The following is a 17,569-nucleotide window of genomic DNA, read 5'->3' on the forward strand; positions in this document are numbered from 1 at the left end:
TGCATGTAAGAGCAACTAAAAGTGTCCTCTGTTCTTTTTTGTCCCCTTCAAGCAAACAGTGCAGCGAGCACAAGTGGAACGCTCAAGGATTTCCTGCCTGTTCCCATCTTTGCTGGCAACTTAGGTGTCTGCATTCTAATTTGCTGGGTGCATTAAATTGCAATTTGCTCAGACTTCAGTTAGTAAAAAGACCCAAGGACAATTGCCTTAACAAAAGGATTTAGTGCAAACACAGCCTACCCTTTCCCCTTTCTTGTTTAGTGCTGAACAAATCAATCATGCTTGCTCAGAAACCACTTGAAATAGCACTAAAGAGGACCCTCTGAAAACAGAAGACTCCAGACAAGAAAATACATCAAGATCCATTTAATGTGACATTGACAATGGATAAAGAAAAGCAAATGAACATAAATTAATCAGCAGCACTTGGAATGAACTCCTTCACCATTACTATGTACAAATATGTCATAAGGATGACAATCTGGGCACTTTTGGAAGTCTGAACCGCATCTGTCAGCTTAGAGTCTCATCCTTTAACAAAGTGGATATCTCAAACAATGCACTGTTTATGATTAGTTTATAATTTTTCTGTTTGTCATCGTGATGACATTATACAAAGCTGAAGGAGAAAGAAGCGTTGTCAGGCTCAGAGATGGAACGAATCATTCCTGGGTGAAGCTGGACTGTATGCGGCACGGCCGTTTGGAGTTCATTTTGATCAACTTCAGAGCTCGATCTCCCGATTTGACAAATTAGATGGTGAAGCATCTGCTGGCAGGTCACTTTTGCTCTCGGGCTATCTCACAGATGGGCTACATCCTGTCACAGTGTGTTATTTTGCTTGAAAAAGTGCCCTCTGCTCCTTTTAATAAGGGACTTGCGGCACACTGAACAGCAAGTAAATCATGTCAGACTAGCTGGAGATGGAACACACTGAAAAGTGTGAAAGATGGTGCTCCACTTAAATGTAACGCTTTGCACTCACTAATCTGAACACTAGTGGAAATATTGTGTCTTTATACAGTTTAAACAACTTCTGTAGATGAATAAGAAACGTTTGCTGCAGTGTGAAATCACTAGAAAAAGTTCAAATTCATGGGATGCGGGATGACGCTCGTATTAGATATGTATCACATTCTCGCTTTGATAGTGACAACATATTGATATTCACTCTAGTACACTAACAATGAGGTTATTAAATGGATGTAATTTTTTTTCTCGCTATCATCAAGCGGGGAGAAGAATGAATAAGAGAAAAGATGCTTCGATTACAGCCTCTCTCATTCTGCCTGTCTCTTTTAAGGTGTGTAATTGTTTGGAGGGAGCAGAAATGGATTGATCTATTTAGCCAGTGGAGCGGGTAATGCAGATCTATGGTGGGCGAGTGTTTTGGAAGGTGCTCCCCAGCCTCGCTCTCACTGTGACTTCCACAAACAATAGGGCCTGCCTTGTCTGCTGATACAGAACAGGCAATGAAGGGCTCCCTCTCTGAAAGACATAAGGAAAGAAAAGAAGAAACATGGGTGTCAGGCACTGGCTTTTTGCTTCTTGCTTCTTACTTTGAATGCCAATTTTTTGTGAACGATGATGATGATGAAGCCTGTCTTTGGCTGTACATGTACGCACGCCTGTCTCATTGTGTTTCACTTGCGCGTTTCAGAACCAAATAAAAACTTCTAGGTGGAACAAAATGACTAGGAAAAAGAAAACACGCCGCTGTGTTGTGAGTTTGGTGGCTTGTAAAGGAACAAATACAAATGAGGCAATTTGGCCTGAGAGGCAGGTGAATGAGGAAAAAGAGAGCAGAGTGCAGGATAAAAGCCCTTTCATGTAGCCTGTGGGCTATGCTGTGTGCTGATAGCTGCTTCAACAAGACCCTCTGAGGGGGATCAGGACATCAAGTGGCCTCTGATAAGAAGCCACACAACGAAAAGGGAAGAGATCTGCCCGCCAGCCTCAGTTGTGCACACATGAGTGTACCCGTACAAACACAGACATATCAAACACATCAAACATGTGCGTGCATACACAACTAGGAGCACACACACATGGAGGAGCAAGTAGCATGTCACAGATTAGTGCCTAATGGGATTGGCAGACCGGTGCAAGGCGCTGTAATCAAACCCACACAGTGGCCGATAGCAAAAAACAGGACATGGAACAAAGGAGGCAATGAAAGGAAGAAGGACAGATCCTGCCATTACACACTGATCACAGACAGCAAGGTTCTGCTAAGAGGCGGACCCGACTCTCTGTGTGTGTGTGTGTGTGTTCTACAGTGCTCTGTGAATGCGCTGCTATAGCATGCTGTATGCATATGTATGTTAAGCCATCTGCGCACTAAACATTTTACTGATACATGAGCCACAGTTTCTGTAAAAAACTTTGCAGCAACTTGCTTATTATTTATGCGTGCTCTGCCTGCGCTTGGTGATAAATATTTACAGTGGGTGGCGGTGCGATCAGTATTTGTGTCACGCCTGCCTAATCATGCACGGCATGTAAACACACACTTGATTATTTCGCACTGAGTATTTGGGTTAATGGGAAGTCATTGAACATGAGTTGGTCCCACTCCTACTGCCCAACACTCAAATGCATACAGTGATGTGAGAGAGACGTGAAAACATAGAAGGAAAAAAAAAGAGAACAGCTTAAAAAAAGACTAACCTTTACAGAAGCAAGAATGCAGCTCAATTTCTGTTGACGCATCCTCTGCATTTTGCTTCCGGAAGCTAAAAAGGGGAGTATGGCTGGGTGTTCTGCAAAGAGAGGGTCAAGAAAAGAAGGACACGTGTGTATTCGGTAGAAAAGCACCTTCAGGCCTGACCTTTTTACGCTCTTCTCTTAAGATTTTGACATTAGACCAAAGCCATGTTACAGTATAGCTTTTCCATCTTTTGTGCGCAGAAATTAACAAACTCGATTTCTGCATCTCAAGAGAGTAAATAAATAAAATAGGATTCACTGCCTCTACTTTACTGTGCCAAAATCTTGAGCCACCCTGCATTGCTTTATATTTTGTTAGGAAAATAGCTAATAGGTGCAATGATTTATTGAAATCTGCAAACATACATTTAGGACAAAAAAAAAAAAGCATTTTGTTTCTATGCAGGTATCCTTTTACTGCTCTGGCAATGTGACTGGGATCATTGTCATGCTCGAAAGTGAAGCTGTAATCAATCAGATGCTTTTCCAGATATTATTCCAACATAGATCAAAATCTGATGGTAATTTCTCTTTTAATAATTCCAACAATCTCCAACACCACTAAACCATGACAGAGCCTCCACCGTGTTTTACAGATGGCTGTGGACCCTTACTGTTGTGCTCATTGCTGATACATACTGATGATAATCTGAACCAAATTTGGATTCAGCACTCCGTAAGACTTTTCAGTTCAGTTCTTGTGCAATTTGGCGTACGCCAGCCTCTTCTCCCTGTTTCTCTTCATTAAGATCAGATTATTGACAGCCACACTTCCACTGAGACTGAACATTTCTGATGAAGCTTTAGAGGACAGTAGATCAGCTGAATAGCCAGAGGCATCTCTCAGGTCTTGGCTGGATTTCTTTTCCTATTTCTTAAGGACATTAGATACTGTTCACCTGCTTTTTGGGCCTGTCAGTTCTTTGTTTGTCCTCTACTTGCCTGGTGTCCTAAATTGTTTTAACACAATGCACACCATGTTGACAATAGCACTTTGGGAATGACCTTGTTGGTTCAAAAATATTCTATGCCTGTTAAACCGTGTTATCGTAAGTGTTTTTCATAGTTTTGACTAAAGAATTAGGAAGAAGTCACATGCTTTTGCAAAAGGCTGCTAGTCATAAAGTGTCTAAAGATATGATTTATAATTGGTTCTTTGCTAAGTTGTCTGCGATGTGGCAATATAATAATATAATACAGATGCGGTTCATATAATACTATTTGGCTGATTTATGAGTCAGTGTTAAGCGACTCATCCAAAACACAAAACAGAGAGCGCAGGTATAAGGGCTGGACTGGAGAATTAGTGAAAAAGAAATGTCAGAAAGCCTGCCCAAGACATTTTTAAATACCTGGCTCCTTTGAAGTGAAATGCAAAGAAATGACAGGTTGCTCAAGACTTTTGAACAGTACTGTTCATAAGATCATTTTAAATCGACTTTCTTCACATTATGCAGTGGGCTGCATTGATACTTCTAGATGCATTCTAAAGAGTAAACCAAGTACTGCACCTTACCTTGACAAGCTGGCAAGACCCCATTCGATCAACTTCTTTCTGAAAATTTTAAGCCTGCGATGGCTGTGAGGGGCCCCTTTGAAAGCTTTATGTCTATTTGCTGGCACATAAATCTACAGAACAACCTTGGGAAGCCCCATGACGTCTAGCCTTCACTGGCTGTTCCCCGTTTCTCTACTATCACATTAGCCTCTGCTGCTATTCAAAGTCATTGTCACCAAGCACTGGAAGGGAGAAAGGGGGTCAATTAAGTGAATACAAATCAGGTGATCAACTTGTCACAGTGCTGGACTGCTGGCTTCGAGGACTAAACTCTGCATTATTTTTGCATACTGCAATCGAAGTGAGTGCGCAAAGCTGAAAAAGCAGTGGAGGAGCAGAGCAGCCATTAACTTTATGCCGTTGACAAGTGTGGCCTGAGGCAGATCCCACCTGTTTGTTTACCACCTGCTTTATATTTATTTTTTTACTACTATGGGCCATTAGATAGGTTGCTTACACTGAACAAAACCAACCTTGTTATAGAGAGGGCACAGCTTTTGGATGAATTTCTTTACAGTGCTATTTCAGCACATTTATATGGGTTTGAAAATCTGCGTTTCAATCTGTGCAGCAGCAGGCAGTTGACAAGTTCAAGAAAAACGATTAAATTTTAAGTTGTCTGGCTATATGCAATGCATTGTGTGGAAACGGTGTAAGTGTGCCGTGTCGTATGGTTGGTTAGGTGTGCATTTCTACTCGCAGCACAGAAATGACAAACACATGCGTGTAAAGTATGCGTAGAATAGCTTCTCTGTATTATGAGAGTATGTGTGTGCATGCAGATGTAGGCAGCTGAACTTAAGTGTGTGTGATTTCTCACCCTTGTGGTCTTGATTTTGTTCCCAGAGGAGCACATCCATCCAGAGTTGTCAGGCAGAGTCTTACACTCTTCTCCCTCCAGACACGGTTCCATCTCACACCACCATTTCCCAATTACAATGGACGCTGTGAAAGATGAGCACAGACACATAACAAAGCAGCATTAGTTTAGACACATAGTTCCCTGCCCTCCAGCCCCGCATCCACTCATAAACTGGACTTCTCTTCTACTTGAAACATGAAATACAGAAGGAAAAAGAAATAACTAAAATGGGGAAAAAGATTTATTTGTGCCTGCATGTGTTTCACTTCAGTACAGCTGTTATTGCTGGTTCCCTCCACTCCTCTGCTCTTTGTTTCACTGTGTGTGTTTCCTCTTCATTGTGTGATCCGTGTGCAAAGTTCCACACACAAAGAACAGAGCGGGACAGACAGTGACTTTAAAGTAAAGACAGCCACAGCTGAGGTGGAGAACAGGGAAAAATGAGTGTTTAAATAATAAGTCAAGTGTCAAAATCACAATTGCTGGGATTAAATCTGTAACATATGTACTGTATGTACATATGATTTATCACAAATCCCATTTCACTCCCCTGTGAATGTAATATTATGTTCTCTGTTTGCATTTGTTTCATGTGTCATGTTCAAAGTACGTTACTCATACCTAACTTAGTGGAACCATAGTGGAATTTTCACTAAGAATGAAATGAAGTCCTTGAAAAGGCACTGCAGGCTAGTAATGGTAATGACAAGACTTGAAGAAATGGAAGCAGGATGCATTGAAAAGCAACAAATTCAGTTTGTAAAATGTGGGGATAAATCACTGTTTAAAGGACTAATTAAAAAAAATTGTGTTATTTTCAAGATTGTGTTTTTCAAATAGGCATGGAAAGCATAAAATGTATAGTAACATACAATTTAAAAACATAAGGATTAGTATTCGAAATGTGGGTGGAATCGCACATGCGGAAAACTCCCACACAAACATATTTGGTGTGCAAATTATCCACACAGGCAGAATTGTGAGCACTTACACAGAAGCAGCCACACATTATATTACGAGCATCTCCAGAGGAACATCCAGCAGTGTCTCTAAATGAATATTTTTCCTCCTCTTTGGCCTCAGAGCAATTGTATTGTTGCTGCATGGGTACTTTAGCTGTTGACAATAATGTCTTATACCAACAGAAATTAATCATTATTTTGTTTTGATATAGCTACATTGCATGAAGGGGAGCAATCTCATTTTTAATCAAAACTAATTGCCTCTCATCAACTGAATTCTTCCTCCAGCTATTTAACAAAAGCAAATATGTTCTCATCTTCACAACAAGATGTCTTTCCCTCCCCTTTTCCCATTCCTCTTTCTCTCTCTCTCTCTGTCTGTAGGTACATATATGTTTTGTTTTTACCCAAAGTATATATGGCATGTTAAAGAGCACCATACATGCACTTTCTAACAAGCAAATCTTTTTATGTAGTAATTATGGTAAATGGTAAATGGCCTGTATTTGTATAGCGCTTTACTAGTCCCTAAGGACCCCAAAGCGCTTTACACATCCAGTCGTCCACCCATTCACACACACATTCACACAGAGTGTTAAAAAATTACTTTGTTACTTCTTCTAATTAACTTACTTCAGTCCATAAGTTTTTATAGTTGCAAACCACCAGCCTCCTGGGTGTTTCATAGCTTCTGCGTCATTGAGCATTATAGTGCTTATACCATTGCTACTTGCCAACAAACTGCCATATGTAAAAATGCCATATGTAATACAACTAAAAATATCAGTTACTCATTTTCAAATATAGCTCATTTTGCTCTACGCTTCCACATTAAAATCCCTCCTGGTTGTCCCAAGTGCAATACACATTAAAAACTGCATAAATGGGTTTTTCACTGAGAAGCTTCATGTCTTTTGTTTGAGCTTGTCGTTGGTGGTTACACAAACAACTCTAGTTCTCGCGAACTTACACTGAGGCTCAGCTATTCCTTCCTTTGCCTACGCTTTGATACATGGATTAATCAGGTTACTAAATGCTAATCTTAACCTTACAATCAATAAGAATTTTAAATGGCCATCATCTAAGGCTGCTAAATTATGGAATTTACTTTTCTTTTATTGAATAATAACAAAATCATAAGTTCTTCGCTTGATCTGATTGATTCAAGTGGGTGTGAATGTATCAAATTGATTTTTAAACATAAAAGAAAATACCAGAACCAGCCCAAGCTGTAGTTTAGATTCAGTTGAGCATACGGGGTAACATCCTTCCCTGTGCATTTTATATAGTTTTGTAGTATTTTTGTCTTCTAAATTTTTAAATTCCACTCTAGGTTCCCACTGCAATTTGAGTGGGAACCTCTCTTCAAGTTACTGTAAATCCCAGCACAAATCAAAACCAGTCTTTCAAAGTCAAGCTGTGATTCATTTATTAACCATGAAGTTTGAAAAAAGAAACTTTTTGTTTTTCACACTCCTCCGTTAGAGCCTTCTGACAGAAAAAGTTAAAACTTCAAAGCAGGTTTTCAGATGACAAGTGATCTCTTGTCCCAACAGAATTTTTGCAGCATGCACTGTGCTTTCTTAAATTCACTCTTTAAAGAGCATCTTTCCTTTTATCTTGTTGACGCAAAGAGGACGTGAAGGTCAAATTATTGGGTAAGTACAATGAGTTAAAACTGTATCATTTAATTTTCCAAACCTTGTTTTTTTTTCTGAACCATTTGGAAAATATACTTTTTTTACCCTCCAGCATGTGTTGCCAAGGTTACAGACCAACCACCAATCAATTGTGAGCATGAGCAACATGCCGTCTCTACCTGATGGAAGAAGACTGTTAAAGTGCCGTCCCTCACAGCACAGAGTGTGCTACAGTTCAGTGTGAACCAACACACACATACATATACACCAGAGAGAGACTGGACCACTGCTGTTCAGTAAACTCACCATGTTATGTTGTCTCCTCCATTTTTTTCCCTCCATGAGCCCCAAGAATACTAAATACAGGAACGAGAGCATCCACTAACCGGCTGTAAATTCTCCCTTTGGCTTCCCCTGTGGCTGTTTACCTTATACACTAATTACATGTTGGTCCACCATAAACTGTGCTTCCTTATCTTGGCTTTCTCCGTGTCTTAAATATTTCCCATGTTTAATTATGTTCACATTGAGCTGTTTTAGGTGTCAAATCATAAGTATGCATGAAGCCTTCATTAAGTTGCAAATCAGAACTAGACTTGAGGAGATGTGTTTAATCATTTCTACTGAGTGATGATGATGTGCCGTGGTGTTACCATTCTGCTAGTCCCATCCCGTCACTCCAGAGAGTGAACAGGAAACCAAAAAGTTGTTTTTCAATACCCCAACAACCCAGGAGGATTTATAGCCAACAATGTGAATGCTGAGTTCACTTGAAATTGAAGAACGGTAAAGGAATGCCTGGCAAAACAAAAATCAATTCCTTTAAACCAAACCAGGAAGACAAACAAAAAACAGGAAAAGGCAGAAAAAGAAAGATGAATAAAAAGAAGAAAAAACAAGGTGGGAGATTAAAAAGCTGCATCACATGAGAACTGCTTAGCAGTGAATTGACTTTCTTCTAACCCTGAAATGCTTCCACATGAAGTAGATTGTTCATACAGCAGTCTAAAAAAAACGCATTGAATGCAAAAAGTTTGTTTTTCTGTTTTTTATTCATCCCTCAATTTTCCTTTCGTTTAGGGGCAGCTGTAGCTCAGAAGGTCAGTGGCTTGAACCGTGGCTCCTCCAGCGAGGATGTCAAAGTATCCTTGGGCAAGCTGAACCCCAAATTGGCCCTGATGCATCTATTGGAGTGTGAGAGGGTGTGTAAATCTTAGACAAAAGCGTTCGAAGGAATAAAATGAAGTGCTATGGGGTGAATGAGGCTTGTGGAAGGCAGCAGTTTGAGCACACAGCTGGAGCAGAAAAGCACTATGCGTGTACCAGTCCACTTTATTAGTGACTAATGTAAAAATATGCAGTGTTTATAATTAGGGAAGAGCCATAATTCTAGCTGACTGTTCGCACTTGTTACTTGTTGATTATTAATGATTTTTTTTGCTAATTTGTAAATGGTTATTATATTGAAGAACATTTAGTAACACTGATATGAGGCCTCATTTTCAGTACTGTACAAAAGTCTTAAGCTACCCCTCATTTTTCATATTTCGCCAAATTAAAGAACATTTTCAGAAAGAAACTGATTGAATTGCCAGCCTGTCATTGTGAGATGAGGACTTGGTTTACTTTGAAATCCATCTATAAGTTTCAGTTTATCCACCCATCATTTATTTGCCTTTTGGTTTAAAGAGCCAGACTTTATTGCAATTCTTAAAGTGGTCTTTACTGGGTTTCCTGAAGGGCAAAGGTTTTCTTTTGACATTGGCAGCTTTTTCACTCATTGTACCATTTTTAGAAGATTTTCTTTGCCTGTTTTTTGTTTGCTTGTTAAGTTACTTAACCTTAATCTATGAATCACTCAAGAATAAATAAGGCACCTTGCTCAAGGACTGAATCAGTTTAGTGTGTAACAGACACTTAAATTGTATCTTAGTCACTCTGTTACTTGTCACAAAAACACACAATTTCTTTCCATTCTTTAGTTGAACCTAGGAAAAATGCCAAAGATCAAACAGTTGGACAGGTATAAAATAGTGTTTTTGAAACAACAAGTAGAGGTAAAGAGGTATTAGCTGAAAACCTGGCATATATTGTCATGGTGTGCAGTGGGTTCTTAAAATTTTTTGATGAAAGTTGTAGAGGACGAACAATGACGCAGCAGGACTAAAAATCTACAGTAGAACAATATAAGAAAGTCTGAGAGATGCATCTGACCCTTCAGTTGGTCTACTTACTGTTCAGTTAAGCTTCAGCAGAAATGGTCTCAGCTGAGGGGTTTCTATCAAGAAGCCATTCTTCAGGAAGGGAAACAAGTAGAAAAAGCTGATGTATGTCAAATTACACAAAAATCTGACTGAAAATCAGTGGCAACAGGTATGACTGAGTGACTAATCAAAATTTGGCATCAATATTTATGGAGGAAGTCAGGAGAGAGGTACAACAGTGAGTGTCTACATCCACCTGTAAAACATGCAGTGATGGGAATAACGGCATTATAAGTAACGGCGTTATTTTTTCAGGAACGAGTAATCTGACTAATTACTATTTCTATCGTTACAATGCCGTTATCATTACTAACAAGAAAATGCTGTTTTTCAACAAACAGATGGTTGAAGTTGTCTTCAGCTTACTGCACCTTATATCAGTTGCACGGAAGTAGCTGAGCTACGTAAGTAATCTGGATGCTACAGCTTTAAGCAGCTGCGCACGCTCCCGCGGGCGGCAATCACTTTTTGGCACAACACCTGGAGCGAAGGGGCAAAACAATCGCATGAATGCTGCTGTTTGACTGAGGAAGAATAAAGTAGTCGTGGTAATCCAATCACACGACCACTTCAAGATGACAAAGCAACAAGGTGATATACACCAGTTTTTAAATAGTGTTGATAGGCCACGTAAAACCAGAGTCATGATAAGCAATATATACGCGCATTTTTTCCTCAATAGTTTCGTCAGTTTACTGTCTAAGGACAGCGCTAGCAAGCACTCTCTGCTTATGACCAAAAATAAATAAATAAATAAAACAAAACAAAAAACAGTCCTTTCGTGTTGGTGAAAAAATATACATTAAACATGTTTGTGGTTGTTACAGTGAAAAATATAACTTTTTCTACTTGGATTTTATGTTTTTTGTCAAATTTTAGATCAGTGGTGTAAATATAGTATATCAACCATCAGTCATGTATGCCTCCTCAGCGCTGAGCTTCTTAGACTTGTAGAAACTCTGTTTTTGCCTTAAGTTACTTCCATGTATGTTTGCATATCAATAAACTGCTACATGCATTTCCGATTTTCCTAGCAATATAAAGAAATGGGTGGCTAAAAGTAATGCATATTATTGACCTTTCCTTCCACCTTCAGTTTGTTTGTTTGTTTAGTTGCTTCATTGTAAGCTCTTCTGTAAAAGACTTTTTAATGCTAAAATCTGTGCTTTTCATTTGAACTCTCTGATGTTCTTCTAACGTTAACTTAAAATGACCCTTACTTGTTTTGGATTGAACTTGATTGCAACTACACATGAAAGCCCACGGGTTTACATACTGAACTTGGACAATCTATTTCATATCTGTTTTTTTTTACTTTATAAAAAGCCCCTTTCACTCAATAATTTCCATGTTGTTGCATTACAAACATCATTCTGCATATTGAACTTCCAGTGTAACCTTCAATAGTCAGAATCATCTTTTATGTGTGTGTTTATGTGTGTTTTAAAGGAGACAAAAATTGTCTGTGCTCACATCCGTGCATCTTATTTTACAACAGATTATTGTTTGAAAGCCAATCATGCTCTAAAATAATGTATATTGAAACCTTCAGTGAAGAAATAGGTACAGTGATTGAACATAGAGAGAACGCTGCCATTTTTGGGTGTATCACTGCTGTGGATTAAAAATGTATTTAAAAACGATGTACATGTAGTGGACATGTAATTTTACCTTTGTTTTGAGATCAGCTACTACATATGTATATATAATATGTAAGGATTGAGGTATTAGAAAAATAATTGCCAACAAACTACATAGACATTGATAATTCTGGCACCTTAGGCATGTATTTTTTTTCATGGCCTTGTTGTTGGCACTCTTTCTTATTTTGCACTCCCTAGCATGCTCAACCATTCTGTTCTGTTCATTGAGCCTTGGACGAGGAGTATTCACAGTCACCAACAACTGCTTCAAGTTATAATTTTAAGTATCTTTCGCCATTCTTTAGCTTCAAAATAAATTTGTCAGCCAGAGAGAGTGCTAAAACATATCAGCATATCAGCAAACTGAAGCAGTGGTGCAGGGCTGTGGTAAAAAGTACACTCAACAAAAATATAAATGCAACACCTTTGTTACTGCTCCCATTCCCCATGGGATGGACGTAGAGACCTAAAATTCATTCCAGATACACAATATAACCATCCCTCCCAAACAGTGGTCACAAATCAGTCCAAATGTGTGTAGTGGGCACATCTGCCATATTGAGATAATCCATCCCACCTCACAGGTGTGCCACATCAGGATGCTGATCTGACATCATGAGTAGTGCACAGGTGTACCTCAGACTGCCCACAACAAAAGGCCACCCTGGAATGTGCAGTTTTGACTCACAGCAAAATGCCACAGATGCCACAAGCAATGAGGGAGCGTGCAACTGGCATGCTGACAGCAGGAATGTCAACCAGATCTGTCGCCCGTGCATTGAATGTTCATTTCTCAACCATAAGCCGTCTCCACAGGCGTTTCAGAGAATATGGCAGCACATCCAACCGGCCTCACAACCGCAGACCTCGTGTAACCACACCAGCCCAGGACCTCCACATCCAGCAGGTTCACCTCCAAGATCGTCTGAGACCAGCCACCCAGACAGCTGCTGGAACAATTGGTTTGCACAACCAAACAATTTCTGCACAAACTGTCAGAAACCGTCTCAGGGACGCTCAACTGCATGCCCGTCGTCCTCATCGGGGTCTTGACCTGACTCCAGCTCGTCGCCGTAACAGACTTGTGTGGGCAAATGCTCACATTCGATGGCGTCTGGCACGTTGGAGAGGTGTGCGCTTCACGGATGAATCATGGTTCACATTGTTCAGGGCAGATGGCAGCTGAGAATGTCCCAGTTCTTGCATGGCCAGCATACTCACCGGACATGTCACCCATTGAGCATGTTCGGGATGTGCTTGACCGGCGTATACGACAGCGTGTACCAGTTCCCACGAATATCCAACAACCTCGCACAGCCATTGAAGTGGAGTGGACCAACATTCCACAGGCCACAATTGACAATCTGATAGACTCCATGCGACGATGTGTTGCACTGCATGAGGCAAATGGTGGTCACACCAGATACTGACCGGTTCTGGGTCCCCAGACCCCCAATAGCGCAAAAAACTGCACATTCCAGGGTGGCCTTTTGTTGTGGTCAGTCTGAGGTACACCTGTGCACTACTCATGATGTCAGATCAGCATCCTGATGTGGCACACCTGTGAGGTGGGATGGATTATCTCAATATGGCAGATGTGCCCACTACCACACATTTGGACTGATTTGTGACCACTGTTTGGGAGGGATGGTTATATTGTGTATCTGGAATGAATTTTAGGTCTCTACGTCCATCCCATGGGGAATGGGAGCAGTAACAAAGGTGTTGCGTTTATATTTTTGTTGAGTGTATATTGGTATAGTTATTCCACCGCACAGACCACCTGATGTGGAAGAGTCACCATCTCTTAAAAAGGCACTTTATCATAATCTTAATTAACATCTTGACAGCTTCTCATCTTGCAATAAAAGTAAAAATTTAATGAGCAGTGACTATGAAATACATCTTATTAACGTTCATGCTTTAATTCATTATTGCCATCAGTATATTTTTCACTGTATGAGAACAACAATGGCTCAAGAAAACCTCAGAAAGCGCTCTTAATGACATGTCTTTACACCAGTAGCACAACGAAAAAATAGACAGTCCCAAGCCCAGTGGGAACACAGACACTACATGTACACGGCTGTGCACCGGCCAGGACATCTGGCTTTGACCTTGACCAATGGAGAAGAGGGATCTCTGGGCTGGGATCCATGCATCACTCTCTGGTGACCACTGACCTCCAACAGTCGTTTTACTTAACTGCTCTCTGTGCAGTCGTCAGCATAGAGGGTATAACCTTTGTTCCAACATCAGCAAACTTTACTCCTCCTCTGTGACGGTTGGGGAGTGAAAGGGGGGGGGGAGACTTATGCTGGGCCACTGTCCGAAATCCTCCTTGGTGGCCATCCATTAATTTTCAGATCCATCTGTTTACAAGATGAACGCGCTGAATGTGATTTAAAGTACCATTACAAATTAAAACCATCCTCGCATATTACCATAAAATAGCTGCATTAGGGTGTCAGCGATAACAGATGGTCTTCGAATAATCAACACACGGACAGGAGGGGTGTTTGATTCAAGATGTCAGCGATGTAGCAAGCTGGAGTCTTTAGCTTTGATAGACAAACAACTGAGAATGGGACTTGATTGAAAAACATGAAGCGATGGACCTTTTTACAAGTGCATCTGTCAGATCACTGTTTGCGGGTTCGGTGATGGATTGAACTTGCTGACACGTCCCTGCCACGTAGCAGAATGTTTGAACACCTTGGCGAATGAGGAAGAGAATTGATCCCTTTCTGTGTCAAAATGTGAATACGTGTCTCTAGGTTCAATGAATAGTTAATGTTAGTCACTTGGTAGACTTTTATAAAATTAATCACAGCAAAAATGGCAGCTTTCCGTTTCGTGATCTATCTGTAATGCGATGGCATCCGGTATTTAGAGTTTGTGTGTTTTTCCCTTTATCTAAGTTAACCAGTGCTCTTCCAGCGCCCTGAATATTCACCTATTAACAAAAGAAAGATCCAATCAATCATGCATTCATATAATCATGCACACAAGCAAACAGTTGATCAAATTATTCCCCTCTCACATTCAAAGAATTAGAAGGACTCGCTTTCATCTTAATGAGACGGAGTTATAAATGCAAGTATTTTGCCACAGTGAAGCACTGGAAGGGTCACAGGAGCATGAAACAAATGAAGCAATTGTATAATTATGCAAGGATTGAGACTTGAACCCCTGAACCTGAGGTCAGCTTCAGATAGTCATTATTCTACATTAATCTTTGCCCCTCTCTGAAAAGAGAGAGCCAAGATTTGATTAGCTATTCAGAAAATATTGTTTAGCTTTCTAATCATAGCTTTAGTGAATTTCTGAATTTGTAATTCACCCTGGCACAGCAGCACCTGCAGACCAAAAGTCCAGGGTCTCCATATTTTTATTCTCAGCACGTGTTTTAAAACTCAAATTAATTCTCATAAATGCTGCAAACTATTTTTCTATGATGCGCCTCCATTTCACCAGTCAAGTGAAACTGGAAACCTCACAGTTACAAGTACAAACATCCATAAAAGCCTAACGCAGAAATACTGGCAGGTGCTGGGCCGGTATTACAGTAATGCTGGTTAAAACTATTCCATTTATGACATAACTGGCATTAAATTACAGTATTTAATAACTTCCACTCACTATCAGTACTCTATTTTACAAGCAATGCAGTATCTAAATATTTCATTTCCATGTGTCTTAACTTAAATGTGCAGTAAGTGTAACTCTGTGGTTCTGTCAGTGAACGTGTATATTTTTATTTCCATTTCTTTATGTGGGTAAAAATTCGACTGCTGCTCCCACACAGGTGACATAGATCTCGCTGTGGGTCCCTTCTCTCAGCTCGCTGTGGACTTGTTACTCTGATAGTGAGACCAAGGAAGGCGATGCCATGTTGCTTAAAAAGCTGAGAGAAGTGGTTAGAGAAGGAAGAAAACTACAGTGACCTTTAAACCTCAGCTCAGGGTCAGATGCTTTTCCTTGCAGGTTACAGGTTAGAGCCTAATCACATCATCAGTGCTGTGAGAGCTCAGTGGGATGTGACAACAGTGTAGGAGAAAATGTTCTTCGCAATCATTATCTTCACTCCCCCCTCCCGGAAAAAACATTTTTTTGACCCAGGAGGATTTCAGTGTTTGTTAGTCTTGCCTTGTGTGCATTATAGCAAGAGAAAGATGTTTTTGTTGTACAGTACACTCTAATATGCTCCTTCTGTCCATACCCTCGAGCTCTATCTGCAGCAGGTTCGTGTCTTGGCAACCACATACAATTACAGTAGCAGGGGGTCTGTGAAGCAGTGAGACCTGAACTGTGGGAGCTGAGATTTTATAACGGGAAGCCTTTGCTGTTCTTGGGTGTCATCAGGTTGGACTTTGCTGTCCATGCAACCACGTGTAGTAGTCAGTCCTCGTTGGCTATTTTTTTGTAGGACAATCTTTGCCAACAAGGATGTACTTTGTTTGGAAAACAACCACCTTCCTGCTTATATTGACACCAGCCGTGCTTGTGAGAAGATGCTATTGATTTAAGAGTGTATCAAAGTACCCATGTTAATCTACTGTGTTTACTAAAAAAAGATTTTATTCAATTCACAAAGTATGTGAAAAAAAGAGAAAAACTTCAGCACTTACTGTCCCTTCCCTCAGGTAGTCCCCCCCAGGATGTATCTCTAATGTACCATGACAACCTGTTATGCTCGACTCTACACGCCTGCAGCCAAACAGAAGGGTTCATTCCCCACCAGTGATCAGCAGCGAGCGGGCATCTGGGTGCGTCTCCTGCTGAATGAGTGTACCGCTACAGCAGCAACACGACAATACACACGTATGCATAATTAGGCGTCAGCATGCATGTGTTTATTAAATGGGCGCATATGTAAGTGTGTACTCGGGTGCTTCGGCTGAGGGCTTACTTGTCTCATACACGGGGATAAAGGCAGCGGTGCAGTGATGAGCTCCTAATCTGAGTGCATGTGATTGGTCCGGTGAGGCTGGAGAGATATGAGCGTTTGACTTGTTAAAAGGGATGTTCTTCACTTGGAGCTTCGTTGGCCCTGACATAACTGGGACATAATTCTCCTTGTCAAAACTAATAATCAATTCCCACTATGAGGATAATCTGACAGTAGACCCCCAGTGAGCGTGACGCAAGCTGTCCTCACTTCCCCATATATTATTAACAGCCACAACGGTTACCAGTAGCAACTGAGATAACCCCATGTAGCCCCTCTCCACAAGTCAGTAAACACTTGACAATGGGACTGATCTTCACTGTGGGCTTTGATGCTGGAGTTTGACGCTAATGACCAATAATACAGAGCGCCAGAGAGACTGCCTGTTTCTGCAAATTTGGCTAAAAATAAGGAAGTGTTCATTCCTCCGGGCTTTGTATGTGTGTCCAGACTAAATGACCTCTGAAGGTTTTGACTTATATCAGAACACTAGCTGTTCTTTTTATATGTTATTATGTTTTTTGGGATTTTTTTTTTTGGGTGGATATATAACCTGTGTATGGTACAGTGACAGCAGGTGTCCCCCAGGGGGTGGCAAGATGAGCAACATCGTTCCTCAACTGGATGGAACATTAATAACATGAGGACCTGGGGAGAAAGCGCCATCTGGGCCAGGCTGGTGCAATGCTGAAGGGACAGGCCACTGACTCCACAAGTCTATAATCCCTCACATAGTGCACTGGAAGCCCGCTGGGGCAAGTTGACAAACACGCAACTTTTCCAGATAATCGACACCCTTGAACGAAGTGACCTCCTCCTTCCAGTGTCACACTTGAAAAAGAAATAAAAAGCTCAATTTAATGGTGTTTGTTTGTCAGAACCTGACACTTTTGACTGCAAATGAGCTCTCATGAATAATCACATAATTATTTTGCGTGCCCTTCAGCCTTATTCCCTGGTAGGTGTTAAATAAATAACAC

The 17,569-nt window shown here is 40.7% G+C and overlaps 1 protein-coding gene and 1 long non-coding RNA gene across 3 annotated transcripts in view; one reads left to right on the forward strand and one right to left on the reverse strand.

Moving 5' to 3' along the window:
• Nucleotides 1–17,569, forward strand: part of LOC146709091 (uncharacterized) — a 45,856-nt gene that overhangs the window by 18,276 nt on the left and 10,011 nt on the right. The window lies entirely within an intron of this gene.
• Nucleotides 1–17,569, reverse strand: part of tafa1b (TAFA chemokine like family member 1b) — a 124,795-nt gene that overhangs the window by 3,522 nt on the left and 103,704 nt on the right. Inside the window, exons 4-5 of one of the 2 annotated variants that reach the window (XR_014920415.1) lie at nucleotides 5,088–5,212; nucleotides 2,671–2,762 (exon numbers count right to left, since the gene is read on the reverse strand). Coding sequence is in view for 1 of the 2 variants with exons in the window: in XM_085456036.1 (XP_085312162.1) it covers nucleotides 5,088–5,212 (125 nt within the window). In the remaining variant the exon portion in view is untranslated. The remainder of the gene's footprint in view (nucleotides 1–2,670; nucleotides 2,763–5,087; nucleotides 5,213–17,569) is intronic. The other variant, XM_085456036.1, reaches the window with a different exon arrangement.

This window comes from Copadichromis virginalis, linkage group LG5 (genome assembly GCF_057382275.1).
Source record: "Copadichromis virginalis isolate Kocher_CV1m ecotype Utaka linkage group LG5, C_Virginalis_male_GT1.1, whole genome shotgun sequence".
Lineage (NCBI taxonomy): Eukaryota > Metazoa > Chordata > Actinopteri > Cichliformes > Cichlidae > Copadichromis > Copadichromis virginalis.